Source organism: Lissotriton vulgaris, chromosome 4_1 (assembly GCF_964263255.1).
Source record: "Lissotriton vulgaris chromosome 4_1, aLisVul1.2, whole genome shotgun sequence".
Classification (NCBI taxonomy): Eukaryota; Metazoa; Chordata; class Amphibia; order Caudata; family Salamandridae; genus Lissotriton; species Lissotriton vulgaris.
Genome location: NC_141691.1, coordinates 1,477,341,694 through 1,477,369,537, shown reverse-complemented (window position 1 = coordinate 1,477,369,537; position 27,844 = coordinate 1,477,341,694). Strand labels below are relative to the sequence as shown.

General features: G+C 45.3%; 1 protein-coding gene across 1 annotated transcript in view; it reads right to left on the bottom strand.

Annotated features, from left to right (window-relative positions):
* The window catches only part of LOC147724139 (chloride channel protein C-like), a 627,958-nt gene that overhangs the window by 536,211 nt on the left and 63,903 nt on the right, over nt 1–27,844 (bottom strand). Inside the window, exon 2 of the mRNA XM_086965734.1 lies at nt 25,277–25,406. Within this exon, the coding sequence (XP_086821860.1) occupies nt 25,277–25,406 (130 nt within the window). The remainder of the gene's footprint in view (nt 1–25,276; nt 25,407–27,844) is intronic.

Genomic DNA, 27,844 nt, shown 5'->3' with positions numbered 1-27,844 from the left:
GGGGGTATGGAATGGGGCCGGGGTGTCCCTTCCTTCCTCTTGTCCCAGGGTCTACGGGGTGCTTCCTCTTCTTCTTGTCCCTCCTTGTTGGGCTGGGCTTCTGGCTGTGTTCTGTGCTGCCCCTTTTTCCCATTTCTCAGGCACTGTGGCGGGCTCTTTGCACAGGGCTCGGGTCTCCTTTCTGTGGGGGCGGTGTTGTGAGTGCATGTGTTTCGGCAGGGTCGGGGGGTGTACTCGCTCCTGTTTCGGTTCCGGGGCCCTTCTGGGGTCTGCTGTCCGGTGCTGGTTCTGGCGGCTGCACGCTTGTGTCTCCCTCGTCGATCCTTCTGGTTCTCCGGGACACATTCTTCTTAGGCCGGTTCCCGCGGCTTCTTTGCCTACTAGGGGGTTCCGGGTGTTCCCTGCCTTGTTCGGTGGGTTGATTCTTCCTCTTCTTTCCTTCCGGTTTGGGCCCTTTCAATGGGTGTTTGCTGCCTCCTGCGTCGGTTTGGAATGTGCTGCTGTGCGTGGGGTGGTTTCGGCTCCTAGGTTGGTGGGGTTTTCCTGACGGTGCCCCGCAGTCTACGGTGGGGTTGGGGGCTCGGTCTTCCTCTTCTCCCCGGCGGCTCCATGTTCGGCGGCTGTTTCCTGCTGCTGTGTGGTTTGTCCTTGGGCCCGGTGGCTCTTGTTCCCCCTGGCGTGTCTTGCACTGGGCCTCTTGCGGGGCTATCCATTTGGGTCCTGAGGGACATTGGTTCTCTGGCCTGGGCTCTGGGGCTCTGTGGAGTGTTTTGTGCCTCTGCTGTCGCAGGCTCCCGCTGGACGGTGGGTTCATTTCCTGCCTCTGCTTTCTTGGTGTCCCTTGGGGGTGTTGTGCCTTTGGCCTTGCTTGCCTGGGTGCACCTGATCTTGTTTGATGGATCTGGGGTTCTGCTGTTTCTGGCCTGGTTGGTGCCTGGTTGGGAGGTCGCCTGGGTATGCCGGGTGCTGTTGCGTTCGTGGGGTGCTTTCATGTGGCCCGGGGTGCTGTTGCTGCTCTTGTGCCTCTGGTGGCGCTGGCTCGCTCTGGTCTGGGGTTGGATCCTGATTGCCTGTGCTTTCAGTCTGTCCCTTGGTCGGTTCGGTTGGCCTGGCCTCTTTCTGCCTTGGTTCCCCTGAGGTTCGGGGGGGTCTAGTCGGACTGTGTGCTGGTGGTGTTTGGTCGTCCGCCTTTGTTGTGCTGGGATGGCTTCACTTGACGGTTCGGCTGTTCGGCCGGGAGGGGGGGGCATTTTCTTCCTTGTGGCCCCTTGGACTTTTCGTCTCCCGGGGGGTTTTTCTTCCCGGGGCGGCTCTCCTGCGTGGGGTGTTTCCCTCCCTGTCCGAGTTATGCCTCTTGCTGTCCAGGTTCAGTGTCTCGTGGTTGGGCCTGTTTTGCTTCTCCGGGGAGTGCCTTGGGTTGAGGTTGTTCTCTGGTTGGGTCAGGCTCTGTCTGCGGGGTGGTTGCCCTGTCCTTCTGTTGTACGGAGGTCTGCTGTGTGCTTTTCCCCCGTTTGCGCTGGTTCCATGGGTCCTGCTGCGGGTTGGCCTGGGTCGGGCCTCGTTTGTCCTGGTGGCTCCGGTTTGGTCTGGGTGGCCTTGGCTCCCTCTGTTTTGGTTGACGGTGGGGCCTTGCTGGTGTTTGCCGGTGGTCCCTTGTTGTTTCCCCTATGTCTCGGGGTGTCTGGTCCACTTGCGGGTTGGCTGTGGTGTGTCTGGACCTCCTGGCTTTGGGGTGTTCTGGCTGAGTTTTTCTCGGTTTGGGAGCCCTTCGCCTCTCCTGTCCTGTGCCTGTCATGGGGTTTTCTTTCCTGGATTGCTGTCCGACACTGGGTGTGTCTGCTTTGGATTCCGGGGCTTGTCTTGGGTTTCTGGGTGATTGGCTTCGACTTGGGTCGGCCTGTATCCTCCCTGCGTGCTCTGTGGGCGGTTGGTTGGCCTTTCGGGGTTCGGGCGTTGGGCTGGTGCGCCCCTTGGCGTCCGGATGGTTGGGGGGTTGTTTCCTCCTGGCGCAGTTCTTTCGTTCCTTTGCTCCTTGTTGGAGTTTCTGGTTCTGCCTGTTTTCTGTCCTGTACCTCTTACTGGGGTTTGGGTGCTGCTGCTCTGTTTGGCGGTTGTGCGGGCTCTGGCGGTGTGCCTCCTTCCTGCCGTGCCTTTTTTTATGGGGTGGTGTTCTCTTTTTGTTGCCTTTAGGCTGGCTGGTCGTGTTCTGGGGCCTTCTGTGGCTGCTCTCCGTCTGTGGCGGTGTTGGCTGTGCGGCCTGCTGTTGGGCTTGTGGTGTGTTGCCGCCTGGGTCGGTTCGAGGTTCCTCGCCTCTGGGGTGGCTGCTCGTTGGGCTTGCTTCCGGGTTGGGGCTCCCTGGCCGTGTTCTGTGTGGATGCTGCTGGGTGTTCTCCTCGTGCTGTTATGTCCTGTAGTCGTTGAGTGATATGTGGGACTGTGTCTCCTGGGTTTGGGAACGCTGGCTTGCGTTCTGCTCGGGTTGTGTGACTTTCTGCTTGTGCGGCTTGAGTCTGTTTTTCTGCTATGTGAAGCCGATTCTTGCTTTGGTATCTGCTCATTAGTAAGGACTGGGACGGGGAGGGCTGACGAGGAGGTAATGACCGGTTACTCACCGGTAATATTCATTACTCCGAGTCGTAGCCCTCCCCGTCCCAGTCCTGGTTCCCATCCCTCCCTCCCTGTTCGGCTTCTTGTGCTTGGTAGTACAGGATGTGGATGGGCGGGTCACATGGTTATATGCCTTGGGGTGTGGGTGTGGCCTGGAGGGAAGGGATGGGTTTTTAGTTGCTTGGGAGTTTCTGGTGGGAGGAGCTATGCTCATTAGTAAGGACTGGGACGGGGAGGGCTACGACTCGGAGTAATGAATATTACCGTGAGTAACCGGTCATTAATATCATTGAGCACACACCTGTTTTAGAAGTTACACGCTGCCCGCGGTTACACGCTACCTGCGGCGAAGTGTCCAGCGATGTGCCCCCTATTTTGCATTTTCTGTTTTCCAAAGGCGCCCATTGGTCAGGTGTTTGTGGGGCTGTCTTAAACATGGTTTTATGGATAGACAGAATTATGTAATGTGCACAAGCACTTTCTGTCTGTAAGTCCTGGCAAACAGTGCATAGACCTAGTTATTCTCTTTTACCCAATTACTTCCCTATTAAACAAAACATTTAGCGTGATGTGCCTAGATGCTGCTTGTTATAATTTGGCACAGTTGAGTAAAGTTGGTTGGTTTGCGATTACCTGTGTAGCCTATTTAACTATAAAAGAAGTAGGGGCTTGCACAGTTGTGACTTGAAAAGATTCCCACTTACCATTTTAAAAGATATATATTTTAGGTCTCGCTTACTGACTGATTTAGTTGTCTGTTGGCAGACAGACCTGTTGTATCCAGTATAGATTTAGAGTCATGCAGCATGTTGTTCTGATTTGCTATGAATTAAATAGGACGACTCGGCATATATTGTTTCAAGGTCTGATTAGTTGTTGCAGCTTTTGCTGACAGTCTGGTGTCGTATCGTGTTGTTACATGTCGTCCTTCGTTGTCGATCTATCTACCTTTTGTAAAATCTCATTCAGACAAATTTAAACATCTACCAATTTTTCCATAATTAATTCCTGTTCCCCTAAACCTAAATTAGGCCCTAGGTTGTTTATATTCAGTGAGGCAAGTGAGAAATTTATGTCCGGCTAAGAACTGTATGTTGATGTCGGGCATTGCACATTTCCGTCACCTCTTAAATAAAGTCTCTGTATTTTTACCCTTTCTGCACCATCGTTTTGGGATTCCACTAAGTTCTAGGTACTGTTTACTTCACTCCTCCATCGTGTACTTGTGCAAATGGTAAATGTTTCCTGTTTTGACTCAACATTCTCATAGCAACAGTGAGGCCTCTTGCAGGTCCGGCTAGGTGGCTTATTGGGGGCCTGATTACCAAACTCCTGCACTAGTATATGATTCGTTGTTCCATAGTGTTAAAGTGATCTTGTTGAATTTGTATCATGAGATAACAAAATCGGGAGTGTGGGGGGCAGGGGGGGGTGGTGGGGGCATTTAGGTGTCCGTAACGCCCACAGTAGGTTTGATATCCATTTTTACTGGACCCGTATGGGTGTTAAAATGAAAGAATCCTCTCCTTACTTTTCAAACCTGTGAGAGCTCTAGACTAGTGAGCAACAACACCTGTTCCAGCGAAGGGAATACTTTTGGAATGTGTGTGGTCTACATTTTGTCGGCACCATGGGCCCTGCGGTTACATTAGGCAACAGTGTTATTCTGGTGTTTCTAGGCCACAAATACATGTATTCCGAGGCTGTGCATGGTGCTAGGGAGCAGACCTCTTTCAAGGCAGTGCAAGCTACCTCACACTGTCCACATGATGTGTTATTTATAATTTTTAATCCTTACTTGATTTCTGGCAAGGAAGGTCTCAACAGGACAAGACAGCCTAGTTGAATATGACCTTAGCAAGAGAGCTGTTGGAAAAGTTTTGTGTCCAGTTCCGCAGACCTGTACCTCTTGCCTGATCAGATGGGTGAAAAAGTGATGTTGGAGTTCTGACAAGGATCGAGCTATGGATTCCCTCGTGCTCGCCTACATCGCAACATGAACCATCCAACTCCCTCCACCCAGGAATGCGTGTTGGACGCCTGCCTTCAGTCCGCTTCCCAGGAGCAATCTGTTGAAGCCACCGTGGTCTCATCCTCAGAGGAAGCTTTAACTGATAGGCCAGTTCTAAATAGCAGTGCTCTGTACAAACCTTAGCTGGGGACATTGAGGAGATCCCAATGAGTGGGTCCGACTGTGAACCATTGAGCTTTGCTGTCTTAGAGCTTAAAATCATGCTGTCATGTAAATGATATATCACAAGTTGGACATTTTGGAGATTTGTGATATCTTGATATCTTTTAAAAATGTTTTCATTTAGTAACATGTTTTCATTGTCCATATTTTCACTGACCACAAGGGGCGCTGCTGACCCAGCCCTCACAGCGGAGCACCGCTGACCCTATCCTTGCAATCAGTATTGATAAAGAGAAACAAAATGTAATTTGTACTGCTATTTCATGCCCTATAGTTGAAATAGAAAGGAAATATTTCCTCATAGAAGCACTCAAATCCCGCTGTGCCAAAATTAAAAGGAGAACCAATAGGACTACACCCTGGCCCACCCTCACACCCTCACCCACCCTCACACACCATCACTCACCTTCACACCCTCACACACCCTCACCCTCACACACCCTCACACCCGCACTCACCCTCACTCACCTTCACCCCTCACACACCCTCACCCTCACACAACCTCACTCACTCTCACACCCTCACCCTCACACACATCACTCACCCTCACACCCTCACTCACCCTCACACACCCTCTCACCCTCACTCACCCTCACACCCTCACCCACCCTCACTCACCCTCACCCTCACCCACCCTCACACCCTCACCCACCGTCACATCCTCACACACCCTCACTCACCTTAACAGCCTCACACACCCTCACCCTCACACCCTCACCCTCTCATCCTCACACACCCTCAAACCCTCTCACCACCCTCACACACCCTCACACCCTCACTCACCTTCACACCTCACACACCCTCACTTACCTTCACCCCTCACGCACCTTCACCCACCCTCACCCCCTCACCCACCCTCACACATCCTCACACCCTCTCACCCTCTCACACCCTCACCCACCCTCACACCCTCACCCACCCTCACTAACCCTCACCCACCCTCACCATCACACACCCTCACATCCTCACACCCTCACTCACACCCTCACCCTCACACCCTTACTCACCTTCACAGCCCCTCACCCACCTTCACACCCCCTCACCCTCACACCCTCACACCCTCAACCCCTCATCCTCACACACCCTCACACCCACACCACCCTCACAACCCTCACCCCTCACACACCATCACACCCCGTCACACACCCTCACTCACCATTACACCCCCTCACACACGCTCTCACCTCACACACCCTTTCACCCTAACACACCCTCACTCACCCTCACACATCCTCACTCACCCTCACACACCCTCACTCACCCTCACACCCTCACTCACCCTCACTCACCCTCACACATCCTCACACCCTCTCACCCTCACACATCCTCACACCCTCTCACCCTCACACACCCTCACCCACCCTAACACACCCTCACCCCCCTCACTCACCCTCACACCTCCTCACCATCACACACCCTCACATCCTCACACCCTCACTCACACCCTCACGCACCCTCACTCAACCTCGCACCCTCACCCTCACACCCCCTCTCACACCCTCACACACCCTTACCCTCACACCCTCACCCCCCCCCTCACCCACACACACCCTCACCCTCACACACCCTCACTCACCCTCACCCTCACACCCCCTCACCCGCACACACCCTCACCCTCACACACCCTCACTCACCCTCACACCCTCACCCTCACACCCCCTCACCCTCCCAACCCTCTCACCCTCACACACCATCACACCCTTGCCCTCACCCTCACACCCCCTCACACACCCTCACTCACCCTTACTCACTCACCCTCATACACCCTCATCAGCATAGCATAACAAAACATAGCATGGCATAACAAAAAAAGCATAGGATACACAACCTCACAACCCTCTCACCCTCTCACCCTCACCCTCGCTCTAACACACTCACCCTCACTCACCCACCCTCACCCACCCACCCTCACTCACTCACCCACCCTCACTCACCCACCCTCACTCACTCACCCACCCTCACCCACTCGCCCACCCTCACTCACCCTCACTCACCCTCACCAGCATAGCATAACAAAACATAGCATAGCATAGCAAAACAAAGCATAGGATAGGAAAACATAGCATAGCATAACAAAGCATAGCATAACAAAACATACCATAGCATAACAAAACATAGCATAACAAAACAAAGCATAGCAAAACAAAACATAGAATAGTATAACAAAGCATAGCATTGCAAAACAAAACATAGCAAAACACAACAAAGCATAGCATAACAAAGCATAGCATAACAAAGCATAGCATAACAAAACATAGCAAAACAAAACATAGCAAAACAAAACATAGCAAAACACAACAAACCATAGCATACATAACAAAACATAGCATAGCATAGCATAACAAAACACAACAAAGCATAGCATAGCATAACAAAACACAACATAGCATAGCATAACAAAACAAAGCTTAGCATGGCATAACAAAACATAGCATAACAAAGCATAGCATAACAAAACATAGCATACCAAAACAAAGCATAGCATAACAAAGCATAGCATAACAAAACATCTCATAACAAAGCATAGCCTAGCAAAACACAACAAAACATAGCATAGCATAACAAAACATAACAAAATATAGCATGGCTTAACAAAACATAACAAAACATATAATAGCATAGCAAAACACAGCATAGCATACCAAACACAGCAAAACATAGCATAGCATAACAAATCATAGCATAGCAAAACAAAGCATAGCATAATAAAACACAACAAAACATAGCATAGCATAACAAAGCATAGCAGAGCAAAACATAGCATGCCAAAACCAAAGCATAGCATAACAAAGCATAGCATAACAAAACATCTCATAACAAAGCATAGCCTAGCAAAACACAACAAAACATAGCATAGCATAACAAAACACAACAAAACATAGCATGGCTTAACAAAACATAACAAAACATATAATAGCATAGCAAAACACAGCATAGCATACCAAACACAGCAAAACATAGCATAGCATAACAAATCATAGCATAGCAAAACAAAGCATAGCATAACAAAGCATAGCATAGCATAACAAAACATAGCATAGCATAACAAAGCATAGCATAACAAAGCATAGCATAGCGTAACAAAACATAGCATAGCATAACATAGCATAGCATAGCAAAACATAGCATAGCATAGCATAACAAAACATAGCATAGCATAACAAAACAGCATAGCATAGCATAACAAAACAAAACATAGGATAGCAAAACAAAACATAGCATAGCATACAGCATCACTCAGCACCACCACAGCATCACTCTGTGGCACCACAACATCACTGAGCTCCACCACAGCATCAATCTGTGCAACCATTCAACAACAACTGGTTCAAATATGTTATCTCCATGTTTCAAGCTTTATTACAAATGTAAGAAAAAGATGTTAATATTTGACATATGTTCTTGGATTTTCGTCACAATAAAATACACTGAACATAATCTTCACAAATGTTATTTACAAAAGTTTAAGCTATTGCCATTATAAATTACAATAACTTTTATTTAAGTATTAATTATTAAAAAAAATTATAAACCATTGTTATTTGTAATATCAATACATGTAAGTCACGTAAATACAACACATATTGCATTACAAATGCTATAGGTGTCCCATTTGCGAAAGTTATAACTATTGGCATGGTAAATGACATAGCTATTAATTTAGCTATTTTCAAAAACAAAACCTAAATAAAAAATTTGTCATTTACAATACCAATAGCTCAAACTTTCCTAATACGAGACCTATTGCATTGCAAATGCTTGTTTATGCTCTGAAAGTATGACAAGCTGATATCACGTCGCTCTAGAAAGCACTTAAATGATAAAAGACCAAAACATAAGCCAGATATATAAATTCATTTTGTGATCGCAAACCCTACGGTATGCAAATTCAGGGTTTGCAACATAAAATGGCTTTTAGGTTTGTATTAAACCCATTTTCCGAGTTAGGACAGCTTTTCCATCTCGAAAATGGGTTATGTTACCCATATCGAATTACAATTAGGAAGGGATGTAAAAGGGACATCCCCTCCTAATTATGGCTTGGTATGCTGTCTATCAATAATTTTCAACCGTAATTGGTTGCAAACAATTGATCAGTTGCTGACACCTCAAAAGGGGTGGTAAGTGATTCGCAAAGGGGAAGGTGTCACTTGTGACACCCTACACCTTGTGAAACGTGTCGGGTGGGTGGGGGGCAGGGGAGGAGTGTGGGTAGGGGTGTACGCAATGAAGCAGCGGACCCCTGTCTGCTACCGACTACCCTTTGCCAAACAAGGATTGTGTTTTTTAAGAGCAGCACCTGTTCCTGTAAGGAACACACACTATTTTAAAAAAGTCTCACATTTGGGAATACAGCTACAAGAGTGGCAGTCTGCTATTTCTTGCAGGCCACCATCTCTCTGTTTGTAGCCAATCCTAGAGGACCACAAGCAGCGAGCTGACCAATTATTATTCACTAGTCAGGTTTTTCTGCAACCACCAGCAGCTGGAGATTTTGTGATGTAACCTTTTAGTAAACAAATAGAGGCAGGTCTCAAAAAGTCAGTGCACGACTTGCAACCACTTTTTGCAACTGTCTCTTGGTACACTTGAGCCTGCAACTGTGGCTTGAAAGCACTTGCAAGCTCTTTTTTATCTTCTTACCACTGGAGCAGGTATTTTGGCTTAAAGGCGTGAAGTCACAGTCTGCTGACAACCATTATGCACTCCTGGACATTCGGACTGTTAGTTAGCGCCTGGTCTTGGCCATCATGAGTCATTCTCTACTTAGAAGACAAAGTCTCTTATCTCCAAGAACCCAAGGAAAAGGATGGGCATGCTCTGCGGCCCTTTCATTCATCTAAATGTCGTTTTCAGCCTGTTCTGACCGACTTTTTCGGCCCTCTTTGGAGGGAGAATGATGGAAGATGCCTCCAGCCTATTACCCTTCTAGTACAGGGATTAGAACTATAAACAGGACTTATCCATAAGGCACAGTAGTGCATTTTCGTACCCTTTTCCTTAGATCAGGGCTTATAAACTTAAGTTAGGGGATAGATTCATTAGTATTAGTGATGATCCGTCCTTTTGCAAGAGTGTTAGTATACCTTCTATGGAGTTATGCTTATTTCGGGCCTTGTAGGCCTCAAACGGGAGAGACTCCATCTTGCTTTCTGCCCGGCAGCTTGAGAGGCTTTCTAGGTCAAGTGTAATGTTTTAGTTTCGAAGTGTTGTTCACTTGGAGAGAACCGGCTCAGGCTGGCCCTTATCGAAAGACTGTATTTTTCTCCACTCCGAAGACACAACTTCAGGCCGGCCGGCTGGGAACGTGTCCTTGGTACGGGGAGGTACAAGAATTTGGTGGGCGGCAGGTTACTGGCCGTAACTTTCCATGAAAGGACAAGCTTCCATATTAGCGAAAGTGTTAGGCAGTGAGTCAGTCAGTCCGTAGGCGGCAGCTAGCCGTTAGCATCTATGCCATTAATTATTTCCAGGCAGACAGTCGCCATTTTGAAGTCTGAGACAGATCATGAAACTGAGACTCTCTGAGAAAGACTGAAGGAGAAGGAGAAGTAGCGCAGAGCGATCAGAGACAGAGAGAGACAGCAGCTAATAACGAGAGCGGTTCCAGTGACTTGGAGGGAAGCAGAGAAGATCGAGCATAGCGGTGCAGACGTGTACTCGTGACTGCTAAGGTGTGATTCCGAGACGAGCCAAGGCACAGACGAGAAGGGAACCTAGATGACTGCCGAACCCCGACTTCACGTTAATAAGGTGACCTCCGCCCTTTCCCCTATAGTATGCACATTCTAACCTTTCACTTTTCTTTGCAGAATATATATATATTCGTATAGTATTGTGTTTATAATCATTGTAATAAAATACCCCAGTTCTTAGTGAACCGACATGTGCCTTGTATTCTTGTTCAATCAGGGTAACCTGGTCTTCTAGTCAGACATTGTTTGCATGAACGGATGTGAATCCCGGTCAGGTAAGAGGTGACTGAGCAATGAGGGAGAAGGGGAACGTTTGATGCCAAGAGCAGAAGGTACATATTTCAATTTGGAAAGCCGCACTAACTTTTATTATTGTAGTATTATCCTGAGTAGACAATGAGAGATTTCTTCCATAGGTGTTCATAGGAAAGTGATCGTCGTTGGTACGCGGCGTTAATGAGAGCACCGGGAGGACACGGTGTGTAGATCCGCCGGATTGTGGATCGTGTTGGAAGTGAGTGAGAGCACCGGGAGAACACGGTGTGTAGGTCCGCCAGATTGTGGACCGGATGAGAGAGAGAGCACTGGGACTGCAGGCCCGTGTGTAGACACGCCGGATTGCGTGTCGAGTGAGCACTGAGAGTGATCAGTGTGTAATGGTACATAATCAGACCTGCCCTAGGGTAGATTAGTCTGGGCCTAAGTGGCCGCGAGACTAGTTGGTATGAATAGGATATTGTAGAAAAACCTATGCAGTTTATTGCTATTTTCCCCATCCTTAGGTACGAGATGTACATACATATATCTATACCCATTGTAAATACGTTCTAAAGAGGGAAGTGAGTACGTTCCGACTGGGTTAGAGGGGCTCCTAGGAGCTGATTCCATCTGGTCCGAAAATCCGGTCGTTACATCTGGCGTCACGAACTGTTTACGAAGCCTGTGTGCGCTGTATTGTTTTGATCTTGTTGGTTTGCGCTCGGCTCGTACGTATTTTCTTTGTTGATAATTGTGTATATATATTTTTTTTTTTTGTGTGTCAAAATGTTTTCGAAGAAATCGAAATCTACTTTTAAATTGCCTGCTGAAATTCCCGGCTGGGAATCAACGCCTTACGAGGCCTTGGCCCGTGAGTGGACCGATTCTACTGGTTTGAGTGAGAATTGGACTTCTTGTTTGGAGCAGGCGGAGCCTGCTGATGTGGTTTCTTGCTTGCAAAAAGCTCCAGTAGTGAAGAGTGAATAGCTTCCTATTTTAGGACGCAGAGGTTGGATTGTGCTGACTGCATACAGAATGCTTCATGAGAAGTTTGTTAAATTGCAGAGGCGGTTTTTGGATATGGAAGAAAAGTTTGTTGAAGTGCAGAATGCGCATACTCTTTTGCGATGTCAGAATAAATTGCTTGCCGACAAACTTGAGACTTATCAAACTATAGCCGAAAGGGCTGCTGTGCGCATTGCGAAATACAAATACAGACACCGTCGTGGTCGTGTTTCTACACGGAAAGTGCGTCTGGTCGTGGCGAAAGCCGGACTGGATTGGAACCCCGATGAGTGGGATGGTAATATCTGGGATTCGAATGATTCTGGCTCCTCGGCTGAGGAGGGTGATAAGCACGAGTCTTCTCGCTCCGGACGTGATTGTAAATCTGCTTCTTGTGACAAAGACGATATTTCTAGCGACCGTGGTTGCTTTTCCCGTTCTGATGACGTATCTCGCCCTGATTGTTCATCTAAATCTGAGGACCGGGCTTCTTCGGAGGCTCTTCCGGAGGTTTCTGCTCACCCTGTTTTTCGACGCAAATTGCAACAGGCTCCTGGTATGACGAATGGTATTCATTTGGATAGTATTGAAGATTTTACTCAACAGGAGGTTAGTGACATTTTACAACGATTTCGACAACGGCCCGGTGAAACTTTGCTTACATGGATGGTACGCCTATATGAATTGGGTGCTGCTGGTATCATGCTTGATGCTGGTGATTGTTTACGATTTTGCTCTTTGAGTTCCGATTCTACTGTACAAGATCATTTTCGGAATTATAATGGTGCTGGCCAAATTAGTCTGCTCCAACTTGCGAATGATGGCTGTAACCATAAATACCCTACTGAATCTGACTGGCCTGTCAATGACAAGCCGTGGTACACTTTGCGCGATGCGTCGCAACGTTTGAAAGAGGAAGTGATGAAGACTGCGATTTTTCTCAGTACTTCTGACAGGTTGTTGGATGGTCTATTAACATCTTCCGTACGCAATCGCATTATCCGTTCTTCCCCTGTTGCTTATAAACAGGTTATGATGACTTTATTGATCAATCAGACTGGCAATCCTTTGTCTATGGTACTTGAATCTGTTCGTTAGCTTGGTGAGTTGGGTGAATGGTTTAAACCTGAGAGACAATCTCGACCTGAGGGTCGTACCGCTGGGGATTATAAGTTCTCTAGACGTGATATGTTTCTTGCGCTATTGGCTGATGGTGTGAAGAGGGAGGACATTGATGGTGAACCTAATAATCGTTTTTGGGACATATTTCGTAAGCGTGGTTTGGATCGGAAGGAGGGTGCCCGTTGTGTGCGAAAGAATGATTGTGACCATGGTTCTGATGACAGTGGTGATGAGAGGCGTCGTGTGGATGCTGATCGCCGTGATGAACGGCGCTATGAACGTGATGTATCCCCTCGTCGTGAGAACGTAAGGGTGAGAGAGGGGGACAGAGTAAGGGGGAGAGATGATCGTGTCTCCAACAGACACTGAGATGAAAGAGGTTATTCCCCTGAGTTGAGGAGAAGGGAGGATCGCCACAAGCTTTCGGATCGTAATTCGCAATACTTTGAAAATGACAAAAATCCGTTTCGTAATAGAGATGGATATGAGCAGGACATTCTGATTCCCAAGAAATCTGAGAGTATTTATCCTGATTTGTCTTGGTTAACAGACCACGGTAAAAATGACTAGGAAATAGGTCAAGCTCCGGTACGCAGGTGGTCCCACAGAGACAACAGACCCTATGTAGATATTGAAATTTTTTGGAAACATCGTAATATCCAAAGGGCCCGAGCATTGGTAGATACAGGAGCGGAGGCCACTTTAATTCATGGTAAATCTAAGAAATTTAAAGGACAATTTTTCACTATTACTGGTTTAGGTGGAAAAGAGACCCCCGCAGTGCAGACTACACTTGAGATGAAAATTGGTAGAATTCCCCGTAAAGAATATTCTGTGTTAGTTGTACCGCTTTTGGAGTATATAATTGGAATAGATATTTTGAAAGGAATGACTTTGCATTTGGATGATGGTTGTTATCAATTTGGAACTAAGCATTACATATCGTCCAGACCCGTACGGGTTGGCCGTTTACGGATGCCCCCCATAAAGATTCCCCAAGCTACGAAAGTGGTTTCTCAGAAACAATATCGTATTCCAGGTGGTCATGAAGAAATTAGTGCCACAATTCAAGATTTGGTTGATGCAGGAGTTATAACTCCGGTTACTTCTGCTTGGAATAATCCCGTTTGGCCTGTGCGCAAGAGTGATAATTCTTGGCGCATGACTGTTGATTATCGAGAGCTGAACAAACACACACCTCGTTTGACGGTTGCAGTGCCAGACATTGTTACTTTAATTCAAAGAATTCAGAAGCATTCAGGTACATGGTATGCGTCTATTGATATTGCTAATGCTTTCTTTTCGATTCCGATTGCCCCCGAGTGTCAGGAACAATTCAGTTTTACCTGGAATGGACGTCAAATGACGTTTAGAAGTCTTCCTCAAGGTTATGTACATAGTCCCACGATCTGTCACCGGCTGGTGGCGGAACATTTGTCCGAAGTGACTGTACATCCGCAAATTCAAGTGTGTCATTATATTGACGACATCTTAATTCAAGGTGAGACACAAGATTGAGTCCAGACCCAATTAGATCAGATCCTTGACTGCTTACGTGCAAAAGGTTGGGAAATTAATCCTGATAAGTTACAAGGTCCATCCCAAAATGTTAAATTTTTAGGCATCAATTGGCATGAAGGTCACAGAGAAGTGATCCCGCAGGTAAAACGAAAAATTTTAGACTTTGCAGTTCCGAGGAATAGGAAAGAAGCTCAGAGTTTCATTGGCTTGTTTGGTTTTTGGCGTCAACATATTCCCCATTTGAGTCAGATTTTTGCTCCCCTATATCGAGTCACTCGTAAAAAGAATGCGTTTGAATGGGGTGAACCGCAACAGACTGCTTTTACTTTGGCGAAAGAAGCAATTCAGTACGCCTTGGATCTGTGGCCTGTGGGCGAGGGTGATGTGGATTTGAATGTGTCTGTCGAAGGTCTGTATGCCAATTGGAGTTTGTGGCAAAAGCAGGGCAGACAAAAAGTGCCATTAGGTTTTTGGACTAAAAAGTTACCTGAGGCTGGTGAGCGTTATACACCTTTTGAGAAACAGTTGCTTGCATGTTATTGGGCTCTGGTGAATACCGAGCAATTGACCTTGGGTCATGCTGTGATTTTGAGACCTGAAATTCCTATCATGCAGTGGGTTTTGAGTTCGCCGAAATCCCATCGAATTGGACATGCTCAAGAGGCGAGCATGATTAAATGGAAATGGTACATTCAGGACAGGGCACGTGTGGGTCCGAAAGGTGTGGCAGTGTTACATGAGCGAGTGGCGCAGGCGCCATCGAACGAAACTGGAAGTGATTGCTCCGTACCTGTAGTGCAGGAATCTCCCGTCAAGTGGGGTAAGCCATTTGATGATTTGTCCGCGGAGGACAGAAAACATGTGTGGTTTACGGATGGTTCAGCGAGGTTCATTGGTGAGAAACGGCATTGGAAAGCAGTGTCCTATAACCCGATCACGCAGAAATTACTGAGTACTTCTGGTGACGGAAAGAGTAGTCAATATGCTGAATTGTATGCAGTTTACCAAGTTTTGAAACAGGAACTGCCTGGCACATGTCATATTTTCACTAATTCCTAGTCCACAGCTAATGGACTGGCGGTATGGTTACCAACTTGGCATTCTCATAATTGGGAATTGCATTCAAAAGAATTGTGGGGAAAAGAATTATGGCAAGAAATTTGGGAAATGCTCCCACAGAGTACTGTGACAATCTTTCATGTGGATGCTCATACCCCGATAGACTCCCTTGACAAATTCTTTCATAACATTGCAGATGAAAAGTCTAAAATTGCTGAGGCAGTGGTGGACATGCAAGATTCTGATTTGGCAGGATTGGCGAAATGGGCCCACCAGAAAGCAGGACATTTTGGAGAGAGAGCCACTAGCAGGTGGGCTGCCGATCGAGGAATTCATATTCCTTTAAATTACATTAAAGATATCATTCTGCATTGTCCCATCTGTCAACATTCTAGAAAGAGGAAAGTGCCACATATTGTTAAAGGCCATTTACATCGAGGAAAATTGCCCGCTCAAATTTGGCAAATTGATTATATTGGCCCGCTCCCTATGAGCAAAAATTGTCAGTATGTTTGTACAGCTGTTGATACCTATAGTGGCCTTTTGGTTGCCTTCCCTTGCAAACAAGCTACCCAAATCAATACCATTAAAACATTGGAATTACTCATATTATATTATGGTGTTCCATTTCAAATTCAATCTGATAATGCATCCCATTTCCGTGGAAGATTGGTGCAGGAATTCTGTGTGGAGAATAACATTGAATGGGTGTTTCACATTCCATATTATCCGCAGGCTTCGGGCCTAATTGAGAGAATGAATGGTTTGCTAAAGGACCAATTACGAAAGTTGACTGATGAACACTACAAGAACTGGAGGGACTTTCTACTCCAGGCATTGCTGATTCTGAATAATCGTCCCTTGTTGCATGCTGAATCTCCTTTAATGCGTTTGTTTCCTCCAAATGTTGATGCAAAGCCCAACACCATTGGTAATACTGTTATGTATTGGGAAATTACCCCCGGAGCTTTGGCTCCATGCAGAGCAACCCCAGGTTCCGCAGGCTTGGACCTGCATGCTATGAATGATACTGTCCTAAAGAGCAGGGACCGGATAATTGTTGAAACAGGCGTTGGTGTCTGTATTCCAGCTGGAAGTTTTGGACTGATTGCCCCTAGATCGGGCCTTGCCTTAAAAGGTGTTCAAGTACTCGGAGGAGTGATTGACAGTGATTATCAGGGAGAGATTAAGGTTCTCCTGCTGAATAGCAGTGAGATTGACTTACCGATTAAAAAATCTGACCGTGTTGCTCAGTTGCTAATTATGCCTGTTTTCAGTGGTGAGATTAAGAAAGGCGTTGCTCCGACTCTGCTAACTGTACGAGGCCAAAAGGGCTTCGGCTCTACGGATAATCCTGGAGCGAAAATATGGGTGCAATCGCCTAAACATCCCCCTGAACAGGCTGAAGTCATTGCGACCGGTCATGACAATACCATTTTGGTAATGAGACCAGGGAAAGATAGCAGGGAAGCTGTCCCGGCTGACAAATGTTATTTACGAGAATGAATAATGCCTGTATTTGATTTTCTTTCAGATCATTCTCTGGACTGCTGCTGCAGGATGTGCCGGCGTTGGACTCCTTTTGGTCTGCTACGCCGGGAGAGGAGAGGACCCACAGACTTCGGTTGATTGGAGAACCCGAGTTCCGCGTTCCTTCGCTGCGTGGGATTCCTCATCGAACTTTTGGATCACCCTTGCTAAGCGGGTTACTAACTCTCCGCATTTCTGCCTTACCCCTATGCGTTCTGTGACTGACATCTTAGCGACCTGCTTGGTTGCCGTCCCTGCCTCCACTGAAACGTTGCGGCACATTTTCAATATATCGAGTGCCTGAACTAATATTATTCTGGGCGATTTCGCGGCCCACGAATTTTGCCCTTTGTGTACTGATCTTTCAGACTCCATTCCCCCGATTCATTCCCAAATTACTACCTACAATATCACGCAGGGTGATTTATGCTTTATTTTGACCTGTGATCCTAAAGCAATTACTGAATGTGTCAGATTGAAGTTAAATGCTGCCACTTCTTTTTCAGCTCATCAACGTTTGCTGTGCTTACAAAGACTCCCGTCTTCATGTATTTCTGTTAAAAATAATATGACATGCAAACGTATATTAGTTGCTCCTAGCCATTACCGTACGATGTTGTTACCCTCTGGTTGGTTATTTTCCTGCGGGAATTCCTCCTGGCCCTATATTCCTGCAAATATTTCCGGCGGTCCATGTGCTATCACCAGACTGAGTTTATTAATGTTTTCTTCACATCCCAATACCCATTCCCGTGTAGTCCGTGATTCTATGATGTTACATGAGGACTGTGATTCTTCCCTTCATCTTTATTGTGATGTATCCCCTCGTCGTGAGAACGTAAGGGTGAGAGAGGGGGACAGAGTAAGGGGGAGAGATGATCGTGTCTCCAACAGACACTGAGATGAAAGAGGTTATTCCCCTGAGTTGAGGAGAAGGGAGGATCGCCACAAGCTTTCGGATCGTAATTCGCAATACTTTGAAAATGACAAAAATCCGTTTCGTAATAGAGATGGATATGAGCAGGACATTCTGATTCCCAAGAAATCTGAGAGTATTTATCCTGATTTGTCTTGGTTAACAGACCACGGTAAAAATGACTAGGAAATAGGTCAAGCTCCGGTACGCAGGTGGTCCCACAGAGACAACAGACCCTATGTAGATATTGAAATTTTTTGGAAACATCGTAATATCCAAAGGGCCCGAGCATTGGTAGATACAGGAGCGGAGGCCACTTTAATTCATGGTAAATCTAAGAAATTTAAAGGACAATTTTTCACTATTACTGGTTTAGGTGGAAAAGAGACCCCCGCAGTGCAGACTACACTTGAGATGAAAATTGGTAGAATTCCCCGTAAAGAATATTCTGTGTTAGTTGTACCGCTTTTGGAGTATATAATTGGAATAGATATTTTGAAAGGAATGACTTTGCATTTGGATGATGGTTGTTATCAATTTGGAACTAAGCATTACATATCGTCCAGACCCGTACGGGTTGGCCGTTTACGGATGCCCCCCATAAAGATTCCCCAAGCTACGAAAGTGGTTTCTCAGAAACAATATCGTATTCCAGGTGGTCATGAAGAAATTAGTGCCACAATTCAAGATTTGGTTGATGCAGGAGTTATAACTCCGGTTACTTCTGCTTGGAATAATCCCGTTTGGCCTGTGCGCAAGAGTGATAATTCTTGGCGCATGACTGTTGATTATCGAGAGCTGAACAAACACACACCTCGTTTGACGGTTGCAGTGCCAGACATTGTTACTTTAATTCAAAGAATTCAGAAGCATTCAGGTACATGGTATGCGTCTATTGATATTGCTAATGCTTTCTTTTCGATTCCGATTGCCCCCGAGTGTCAGGAACAATTCAGTTTTACCTGGAATGGACGTCAAATGACGTTTAGAAGTCTTCCTCAAGGTTATGTACATAGTCCCACGATCTGTCACCGGCTGGTGGCGGAACATTTGTCCGAAGTGACTGTACATCCGCAAATTCAAGTGTGTCATTATATTGACGACATCTTAATTCAAGGTGAGACACAAGATTGAGTCCAGACCCAATTAGATCAGATCCTTGACTGCTTACGTGCAAAAGGTTGGGAAATTAATCCTGATAAGTTACAAGGTCCATCCCAAAATGTTAAATTTTTAGGCATCAATTGGCATGAAGGTCACAGAGAAGTGATCCCGCAGGTAAAACGAAAAATTTTAGACTTTGCAGTTCCGAGGAATAGGAAAGAAGCTCAGAGTTTCATTGGCTTGTTTGGTTTTTGGCGTCAACATATTCCCCATTTGAGTCAGATTTTTGCTCCCCTATATCGAGTCACTCGTAAAAAGAATGCGTTTGAATGGGGTGAACCGCAACAGACTGCTTTTACTTTGGCGAAAGAAGCAATTCAGTACGCCTTGGATCTGTGGCCTGTGGGCGAGGGTGATGTGGATTTGAATGTGTCTGTCGAAGGTCTGTATGCCAATTGGAGTTTGTGGCAAAAGCAGGGCAGACAAAAAGTGCCATTAGGTTTTTGGACTAAAAAGTTACCTGAGGCTGGTGAGCGTTATACACCTTTTGAGAAACAGTTGCTTGCATGTTATTGGGCTCTGGTGAATACCGAGCAATTGACCTTGGGTCATGCTGTGATTTTGAGACCTGAAATTCCTATCATGCAGTGGGTTTTGAGTTCGCCGAAATCCCATCGAATTGGACATGCTCAAGAGGCGAGCATGATTAAATGGAAATGGTACATTCAGGACAGGGCACGTGTGGGTCCGAAAGGTGTGGCAGTGTTACATGAGCGAGTGGCGCAGGCGCCATCGAACGAAACTGGAAGTGATTGCTCCGTACCTGTAGTGCAGGAATCTCCCGTCAAGTGGGGTAAGCCATTTGATGATTTGTCCGCGGAGGACAGAAAACATGTGTGGTTTACGGATGGTTCAGCGAGGTTCATTGGTGAGAAACGGCATTGGAAAGCAGTGTCCTATAACCCGATCACGCAGAAATTACTGAGTACTTCTGGTGACGGAAAGAGTAGTCAATATGCTGAATTGTATGCAGTTTACCAAGTTTTGAAACAGGAACTGCCTGGCACATGTCATATTTTCACTAATTCCTAGTCCACAGCTAATGGACTGGCGGTATGGTTACCAACTTGGCATTCTCATAATTGGGAATTGCATTCAAAAGAATTGTGGGGAAAAGAATTATGGCAAGAAATTTGGGAAATGCTCCCACAGAGTACTGTGACAATCTTTCATGTGGATGCTCATACCCCGATAGACTCCCTTGACAAATTCTTTCATAACATTGCAGATGAAAAGTCTAAAATTGCTGAGGCAGTGGTGGACATGCAAGATTCTGATTTGGCAGGATTGGCGAAATGGGCCCACCAGAAAGCAGGACATTTTGGAGAGAGAGCCACTAGCAGGTGGGCTGCCGATCGAGGAATTCATATTCCTTTAAATTACATTAAAGATATCATTCTGCATTGTCCCATCTGTCAACATTCTAGAAAGAGGAAAGTGCCACATATTGTTAAAGGCCATTTACATCGAGGAAAATTGCCCGCTCAAATTTGGCAAATTGATTATATTGGCCCGCTCCCTATGAGCAAAAATTGTCAGTATGTTTGTACAGCTGTTGATACCTATAGTGGCCTTTTGGTTGCCTTCCCTTGCAAACAAGCTACCCAAATCAATACCATTAAAACATTGGAATTACTCATATTATATTATGGTGTTCCATTTCAAATTCAATCTGATAATGCATCCCATTTCCGTGGAAGATTGGTGCAGGAATTCTGTGTGGAGAATAACATTGAATGGGTGTTTCACATTCCATATTATCCGCAGGCTTCGGGCCTAATTGAGAGAATGAATGGTTTGCTAAAGGACCAATTACGAAAGTTGACTGATGAACACTACAAGAACTGGAGGGACTTTCTACTCCAGGCATTGCTGATTCTGAATAATCGTCCCTTGTTGCATGCTGAATCTCCTTTAATGCGTTTGTTTCCTCCAAATGTTGATGCAAAGCCCAACACCATTGGTAATACTGTTATGTATTGGGAAATTACCCCCGGAGCTTTGGCTCCATGCAGAGCAACCCCAGGTTCCGCAGGCTTGGACCTGCATGCTATGAATGATACTGTCCTAAAGAGCAGGGACCGGATAATTGTTGAAACAGGCGTTGGTGTCTGTATTCCAGCTGGAAGTTTTGGACTGATTGCCCCTAGATCGGGCCTTGCCTTAAAAGGTGTTCAAGTACTCGGAGGAGTGATTGACAGTGATTATCAGGGAGAGATTAAGGTTCTCCTGCTGAATAGCAGTGAGATTGACTTACCGATTAAAAAATCTGACCGTGTTGCTCAGTTGCTAATTATGCCTGTTTTCAGTGGTGAGATTAAGAAAGGCGTTGCTCCGACTCTGCTAACTGTACGAGGCCAAAAGGGCTTCGGCTCTACGGATAATCCTGGAGCGAAAATATGGGTGCAATCGCCTAAACATCCCCCTGAACAGGCTGAAGTCATTGCGACCGGTCATGACAATACCATTTTGGTAATGAGACCAGGGAAAGATAGCAGGGAAGCTGTCCCGGCTGACAAATGTTATTTACGAGAATGAATAATGCCTGTATTTGATTTTCTTTCAGATCATTCTCTGGACTGCTGCTGCAGGATGTGCCGGCGTTGGACTCCTTTTGGTCTGCTACGCCGGGAGAGGAGAGGACCCACAGACTTCGGTTGATTGGAGAACCCGAGTTCCGCGTTCCTTCGCTGCGTGGGATTCCTCATCGAACTTTTGGATCACCCTTGCTAAGCGGGTTACTAACTCTCCGCATTTCTGCCTTACCCCTATGCGTTCTGTGACTGACATCTTAGCGACCTGCTTGGTTGCCGTCCCTGCCTCCACTGAAACGTTGCGGCACATTTTCAATATATCGAGTGCCTGAACTAATATTATTCTGGGCGATTTCGCGGCCCACGAATTTTGCCCTTTGTGTACTGATCTTTCAGACTCCATTCCCCCGATTCATTCCCAAATTACTACCTACAATATCACGCAGGGTGATTTATGCTTTATTTTGACCTGTGATCCTAAAGCAATTACTGAATGTGTCAGATTGAAGTTAAATGCTGCCACTTCTTTTTCAGCTCATCAACGTTTGCTGTGCTTACAAAGACTCCCGTCTTCATGTATTTCTGTTAAAAATAATATGACATGCAAACGTATATTAGTTGCTCCTAGCCATTACCGTACGATGTTGTTACCCTCTGGTTGGTTATTTTCCTGCGGGAATTCCTCCTGGCCCTATATTCCTGCAAATATTTCCGGCGGTCCATGTGCTATCACCAGACTGAGTTTATTAATGTTTTCTTCACATCCCAATACCCATTCCCGTGTAGTCCGTGATTCTATGATGTTACATGAGGACTGTGATTCTTCCCTTCATCTTTATTCTAAATCTGAATATCTAAGTTTAGCTATTTCCATTATAGGTGTCCCGGCGTTGGCAGTTTACAACGCCAAGTCCATTGGTAAAATGGCCTGTTGGATGGTAAAATCGATTAATCAAACCTCTACCATTCTATCCGACATGTTATTAGATGCTCAGGGTGAACGCAGAGCAATTCTGCAGAACCGCGCAGCCATCGACTACCTCTTGTTAAAGCATGGACATGATTGTTCTGACTTTGAGGGTCTTTGCTGCTTCAACTTATCCGACCACACTAAATCTATTCAAGCCCATATTGATAAACTTCACGACTTGACTGCAGAAGTTAGAAAACATATTGATCAGGGTTGGTTTGACTGGCTTTTCAATTGGTTACCTGACTTACATTCTCTACGACAGATATTAGGGGGTATTGTGATTTCTATTTGTATTTTAGTAGCCGTTTGCTGCTTTATTCAGTGCATTCCTTCTCTACTCCATTATTGTAGATTTGGCAAGAGAAATAGATCAGTTAATTTTGTTTCTTATTATTCTTCCACAGATGTTAGTTCCATATAGAACATGGTTAATAGACTGGAGTCAAGGGTGAAGTGTTCTGACCGACTTTGGAGCCCTCTTTGGAGGGAGAATGATGGAAGATGCCTCCAGCCTATTACCCTTCTAGTACAGTGATTAGAACTATAAACAGGACTTATCCATAAGGCACAGTAGTGCATTTTCGTACCCTTTTCCTTAGATCAGGGCTTATAAACTTAAGTTAGGGGATAGATTCATTAGTATTAGTGATGATCCGTCCTTTTGCAAGAGTGTTAGTATACCTTCTATGGAGTTATGCTTATTTCGGGCCTTGTAGGCCTCAAACGGGAGAGACTCCATCTTGCTTTCTGCCCGGCAGCTTGAGAGGCTTTCTAGGTCAAGTGTAATGTTTTAGTTTCGAAGTGTTGTTCGCTTGGAGAGAACCGGCTCAGGCTGGCCCTTATCGAAAGACTGTATTTTTCTCCACTCCGAAGACACAACTTCAGGCCGGCCGGCTGGGAACGTGTCCTTGGTACGGGGAGGTACAAGAATTTGGTGGGCGGCAGGTTACTGGCCGTAACTTTCCATGAAAGGACAAGCTTCCATATTAGCGAAAGTGTTAGGCAGTGAGTCAGTCAGTCCGTAGGCGGCAGCTAGCCGTTAGCATCTATGCCATTAATTATTTCCAGGCAGACAGTCGCCATTTTGAAGTCTGAGACAGATCATGAAACTGAGACTCTCTGAGAAAGACTGAAGGAGAAGTAGCGCAGAGCGATCAGAGACAGAGAGAGACAGCAGCTAATAACGAGAGAGGTTCCAGTGACTTGGAGGGAAGCAGAGGAGATCGAGCATAGCGGTGCAGACGTGTACTCGTGACTGCTAAGGTGTGATTCCGAGACGAGCCAAGGCACAGACGAGAAGGGAACCTAGATGACTGCCGAACCCCGACTTCACGTTAATAAGGTGACCTCCGCCCTTTCCCCTATAGTGTGCACATTCTAACCTTTCACTTTTCTTTGCAGAATATATATATATTCGTATAGTATTGTGTTTATAATCATTGTAATAAAATACCCCAGTTCTTAGTGAACCGACATGTGCCTTGTATTCTTGTTCAATCAGGGTAACCTGGTCTTCTAGTCAGACATTGTTTGCATGAACGGATGTGAATCCCGGTCAGGTAAGAGGTGACTGAGCAATGAGGGAGAAGGGGAACGTTTGATGCCAAGAGCAGAAGGTACATATTTCAATTTGGAAAGCCGCACTAACTTTTATTATTGTAGTATTATCCTGAGTAGACAATGAGAGATTTCTTCCATAGGTGTTCATAGGAAAGTGATCGTCGTTGGTACGCGGCGTTAATGAGAGCACCGGGAGGACACGGTGTGTAGATCCGCCGGATTGTGGATCGTGTTGGAAGTGAGTGAGAGCACCGGGAGGACACGGTGTGTAGGTCCGCCAGATTGTGGACCGGATGAGAGAGAGAGCACTGGGACTGCAGGCCCGTGTGTAGACACGCCGGATTGCGTGTCGAGTGAGCACTGAGAGTGATCAGTGTGTAATGATACATAATCAGACCTGCCCTAGGGTAGATTAGTCTGGGCCTAAGTGGCCGCGAGACTAGTTGGTATGAATAGGATATTGTAGAAAAACCTATGCATGTTTATTGCTATTTTCCCCATCCTTAGGTACGAGATGTACATACATATATATCTATACCCATTGTAAATACGTTCTAAGGAGGGAAGTGAGTACGTTCCGACTGGGTTAGAGGGGCTCCTAGGAGCTGATTCCATCTGGTCCGAAAATCCGGGCGTTACACAGCCTTAACCTCACAAGGTAGATTGACATTAAGAATATGTGCGGTGTGTGGGAGGATGTGATGAACATAGTCACTCATCTTTCCTTGTCTCTCTCTCTGCCAAATCCTGATTTCTCTCTCGCAGTGTCAAACATTGGCGTCATTGTCACCCCAATTTCCCTTCCATTCCCACCTTTGGGCTCTTAGGCTCCCCTCTGCAGCGCACACCGAGACATAATGCAGATTGTAGAGAACATGTTGCAAGCGATCAATAAAACATAACACCCATATACCCAAGTTACAGACCAATGAAACAAACATCAGAAAGCATAATCTTACAAACCAAAGTAGCAAACAGTGTATATGTAGTTGGGATAGTTGTCAACTGGGTCAAAACAAGTTATTGTTCCTGTTATTAGTTATTTTTGCCAGTTCAGATGTCCATTTGACAGACTATTGCCACTGTCATTAATCTTCAAAGAAAAGCGGGAGGAAGTCTGCCACGTATGATACTCACCTGAATATATATTTCGACAAACTCCCATTTTATTTTGAAAATATAATCGATTATTTGATGTGTGAGGAACCCAAAGGTTCCAACCACTGTTCCAATGAGTCCCATCATCAGCCATCTGTCCCAATCGGATCTACACAAAACAAAAATAAACATGTTTTATTATTCTATGATGGTTAAAAAGATTGCCAAATACATTACTTGTTCGAAGCGAATTATAGTGAGTAGATAAAGAAGCAACTCTTTCCTTAGCAGTCACAGACATTTCCCTGGACCAAGTTATAAGAGCAGAACAGTGCTACTGAAACATTTAAAAATATCTGACCTCACTTAAGAAGAGAATGGCTCATTAAGCTAACACGTCTGTCCTGTGGTTATAGGATGAGCATACGATTCAAATGCTTCACAGGATTAAGTTCGTTCATGCAAACATTTGTAATTTGTCATATAGGGACAGGAAAGATCTCAGATCACTCAATGTTTGTTGTCAGTTACATTAAGTGCCTGATCTAGAGTATGACGGACGTTGTAATGTCCATCAGGGCTACTGAGTACTTTACTTTGTTGACCTAACGGACATCCCGTCCACCAAATTTAGAGATGTCTGTCGGCCCCACAGACATCTCAAACAGTACTAGGAATCACTGTCACAGAGGTTCCTGTCAACGTTGGAGAATTTTGATGAATGGCTCACTCAAACATGATGACTACACGTCAAACCTTTCCAAAGTTTAGCATTTTTGAAAAGCAAACTCTCAAAGCGGGGGTTTGTTTAAGAGATATGTATAGCGCTCTGATATCCCTTGGGATCCTGTTCGCGTTATATAAAACTTTATAAATAAATAACGAATAGCCCCAGATTTGGAAGATGTCTCCCCTGGGGTAGGAGTCATTTTTTCTTTGTACTGTCCCGGACAACTACAAAAAAGCTATTTAACTGCCTGGAATGGGCGAGCAGTCACATAACTTACCTACAACGACTCATACTCTGTCGAACTGTCAAAGGAATACATCAGCAACAGAGCTGGAGTAGGTTTAGTCCTCAACATACTGTTGGCCCACCCAGCCCTAAACCGGGCAAGCGGACCTAAAGTTTGATGAGAGGGCACTCTGTTGCTGTTGCAATGGAGTACCCTCGCTGCCAAACTCTAAATCAGTCCCTAAGATTGGCTACAGAAAAAAGAAAATCAAACATTCAAAAGTGACAACTGAACATGTATCATTATCAGGGCTTAGTGAAAAGAACAACCGCACAGCAGACATCAGAAAACAAGCATTTGCAATGCAATAGGTCTCGCATTAGGAAAGTTTGAGCTATTGGCATTGTAAATGACAATTTTTTTATTTATGTGTTGGTTTTGAAAATAGCTAAATTAATAGCTTTGTCATTTACAATGCCAATAGTTATAACTTTCGCAAATGTGACACCTATAGCATTTGTAATGCAATATGTGTTGTATTTACGTGACTTAGATGTATTGATATTACAAATAACCTTGTTTTTTAATTTTTCAAATAATTAATACTTAAATACAAGTTATTGTAATTTACAATGGCAATAGCTTAAACTTTTGTAAATAACTTTTGTGAAGATTATGTTCAGTGTATTTTATTGTGACGAAAATCCAAGAACAGAAGTGAAATATTAACATCTTTTTGTGACATTTGTAATAAAGCATGAAACATTGAGAGAACATATTTCAACCAGTTGTTGTTGAATGGTTGCACAGATTGATGCTGTGGTGGGGCTGAGTGATTCTGTGGTGAAGTGATAGATAGAGTGAGGGCGATAGATAGATAGAGGGAGGGCGATAGATTGATAGAGTGAGGACAATAGATAGATAGAGTGAGGGCGATAGATAGAGTGAGGGTGATAGATAGACAGAGGGCAATAGATAGATAGAGTGAGGGCGATAGAGTGAGGGCGATAGATAGAGTGAGGGCGATAGAGTGAGGGGCGATAGATAGAGTGAGGGAGATGGGGCGATAGATAGATATAGTGGGGGGGCGATAGATAGATAGAGTGAGGGCGATAGATAGAGTGAGGGCTATAGATAGATAGAGTAAGGGCGATAGATAGAGTAAGGGCGATAGATAGATAGAGTGAGGGCGATAGATAGAGTGAGGGCGATAGATAGATTGAGGGCGATAGATTGATAGAGTGGGGGGCGATAGATAGAGTGAGGGCGATAGATAGATAGATAGATAGATAGATAGATAGATAGATAGACAGATAGATAGATAGATAGATAGATAGATAGATAGATAGATAGATAGATAGATAGATAGATAGATAGATAGATAGATAGATAGATAGATAGATAGATAGATAGATAGATAGATAGTGTAATTATGTGGCGTGTAATTATGTGGCACTGAGTGGTATTTGGAGTGTATGTTACGTTGAGCGCAGTGTAAATATGTAGCATATAATAATGTGGCACTGAGTGGTATTTGGAGTGTATGTTGCGTTAAGCACAGTGTAATTATGTAGCACATAATTATGTGGCACTGAGTGGTATTATGAATAGTGTATGCTGTATTCAGTAGAATGTAATTGTGTGACGTGTA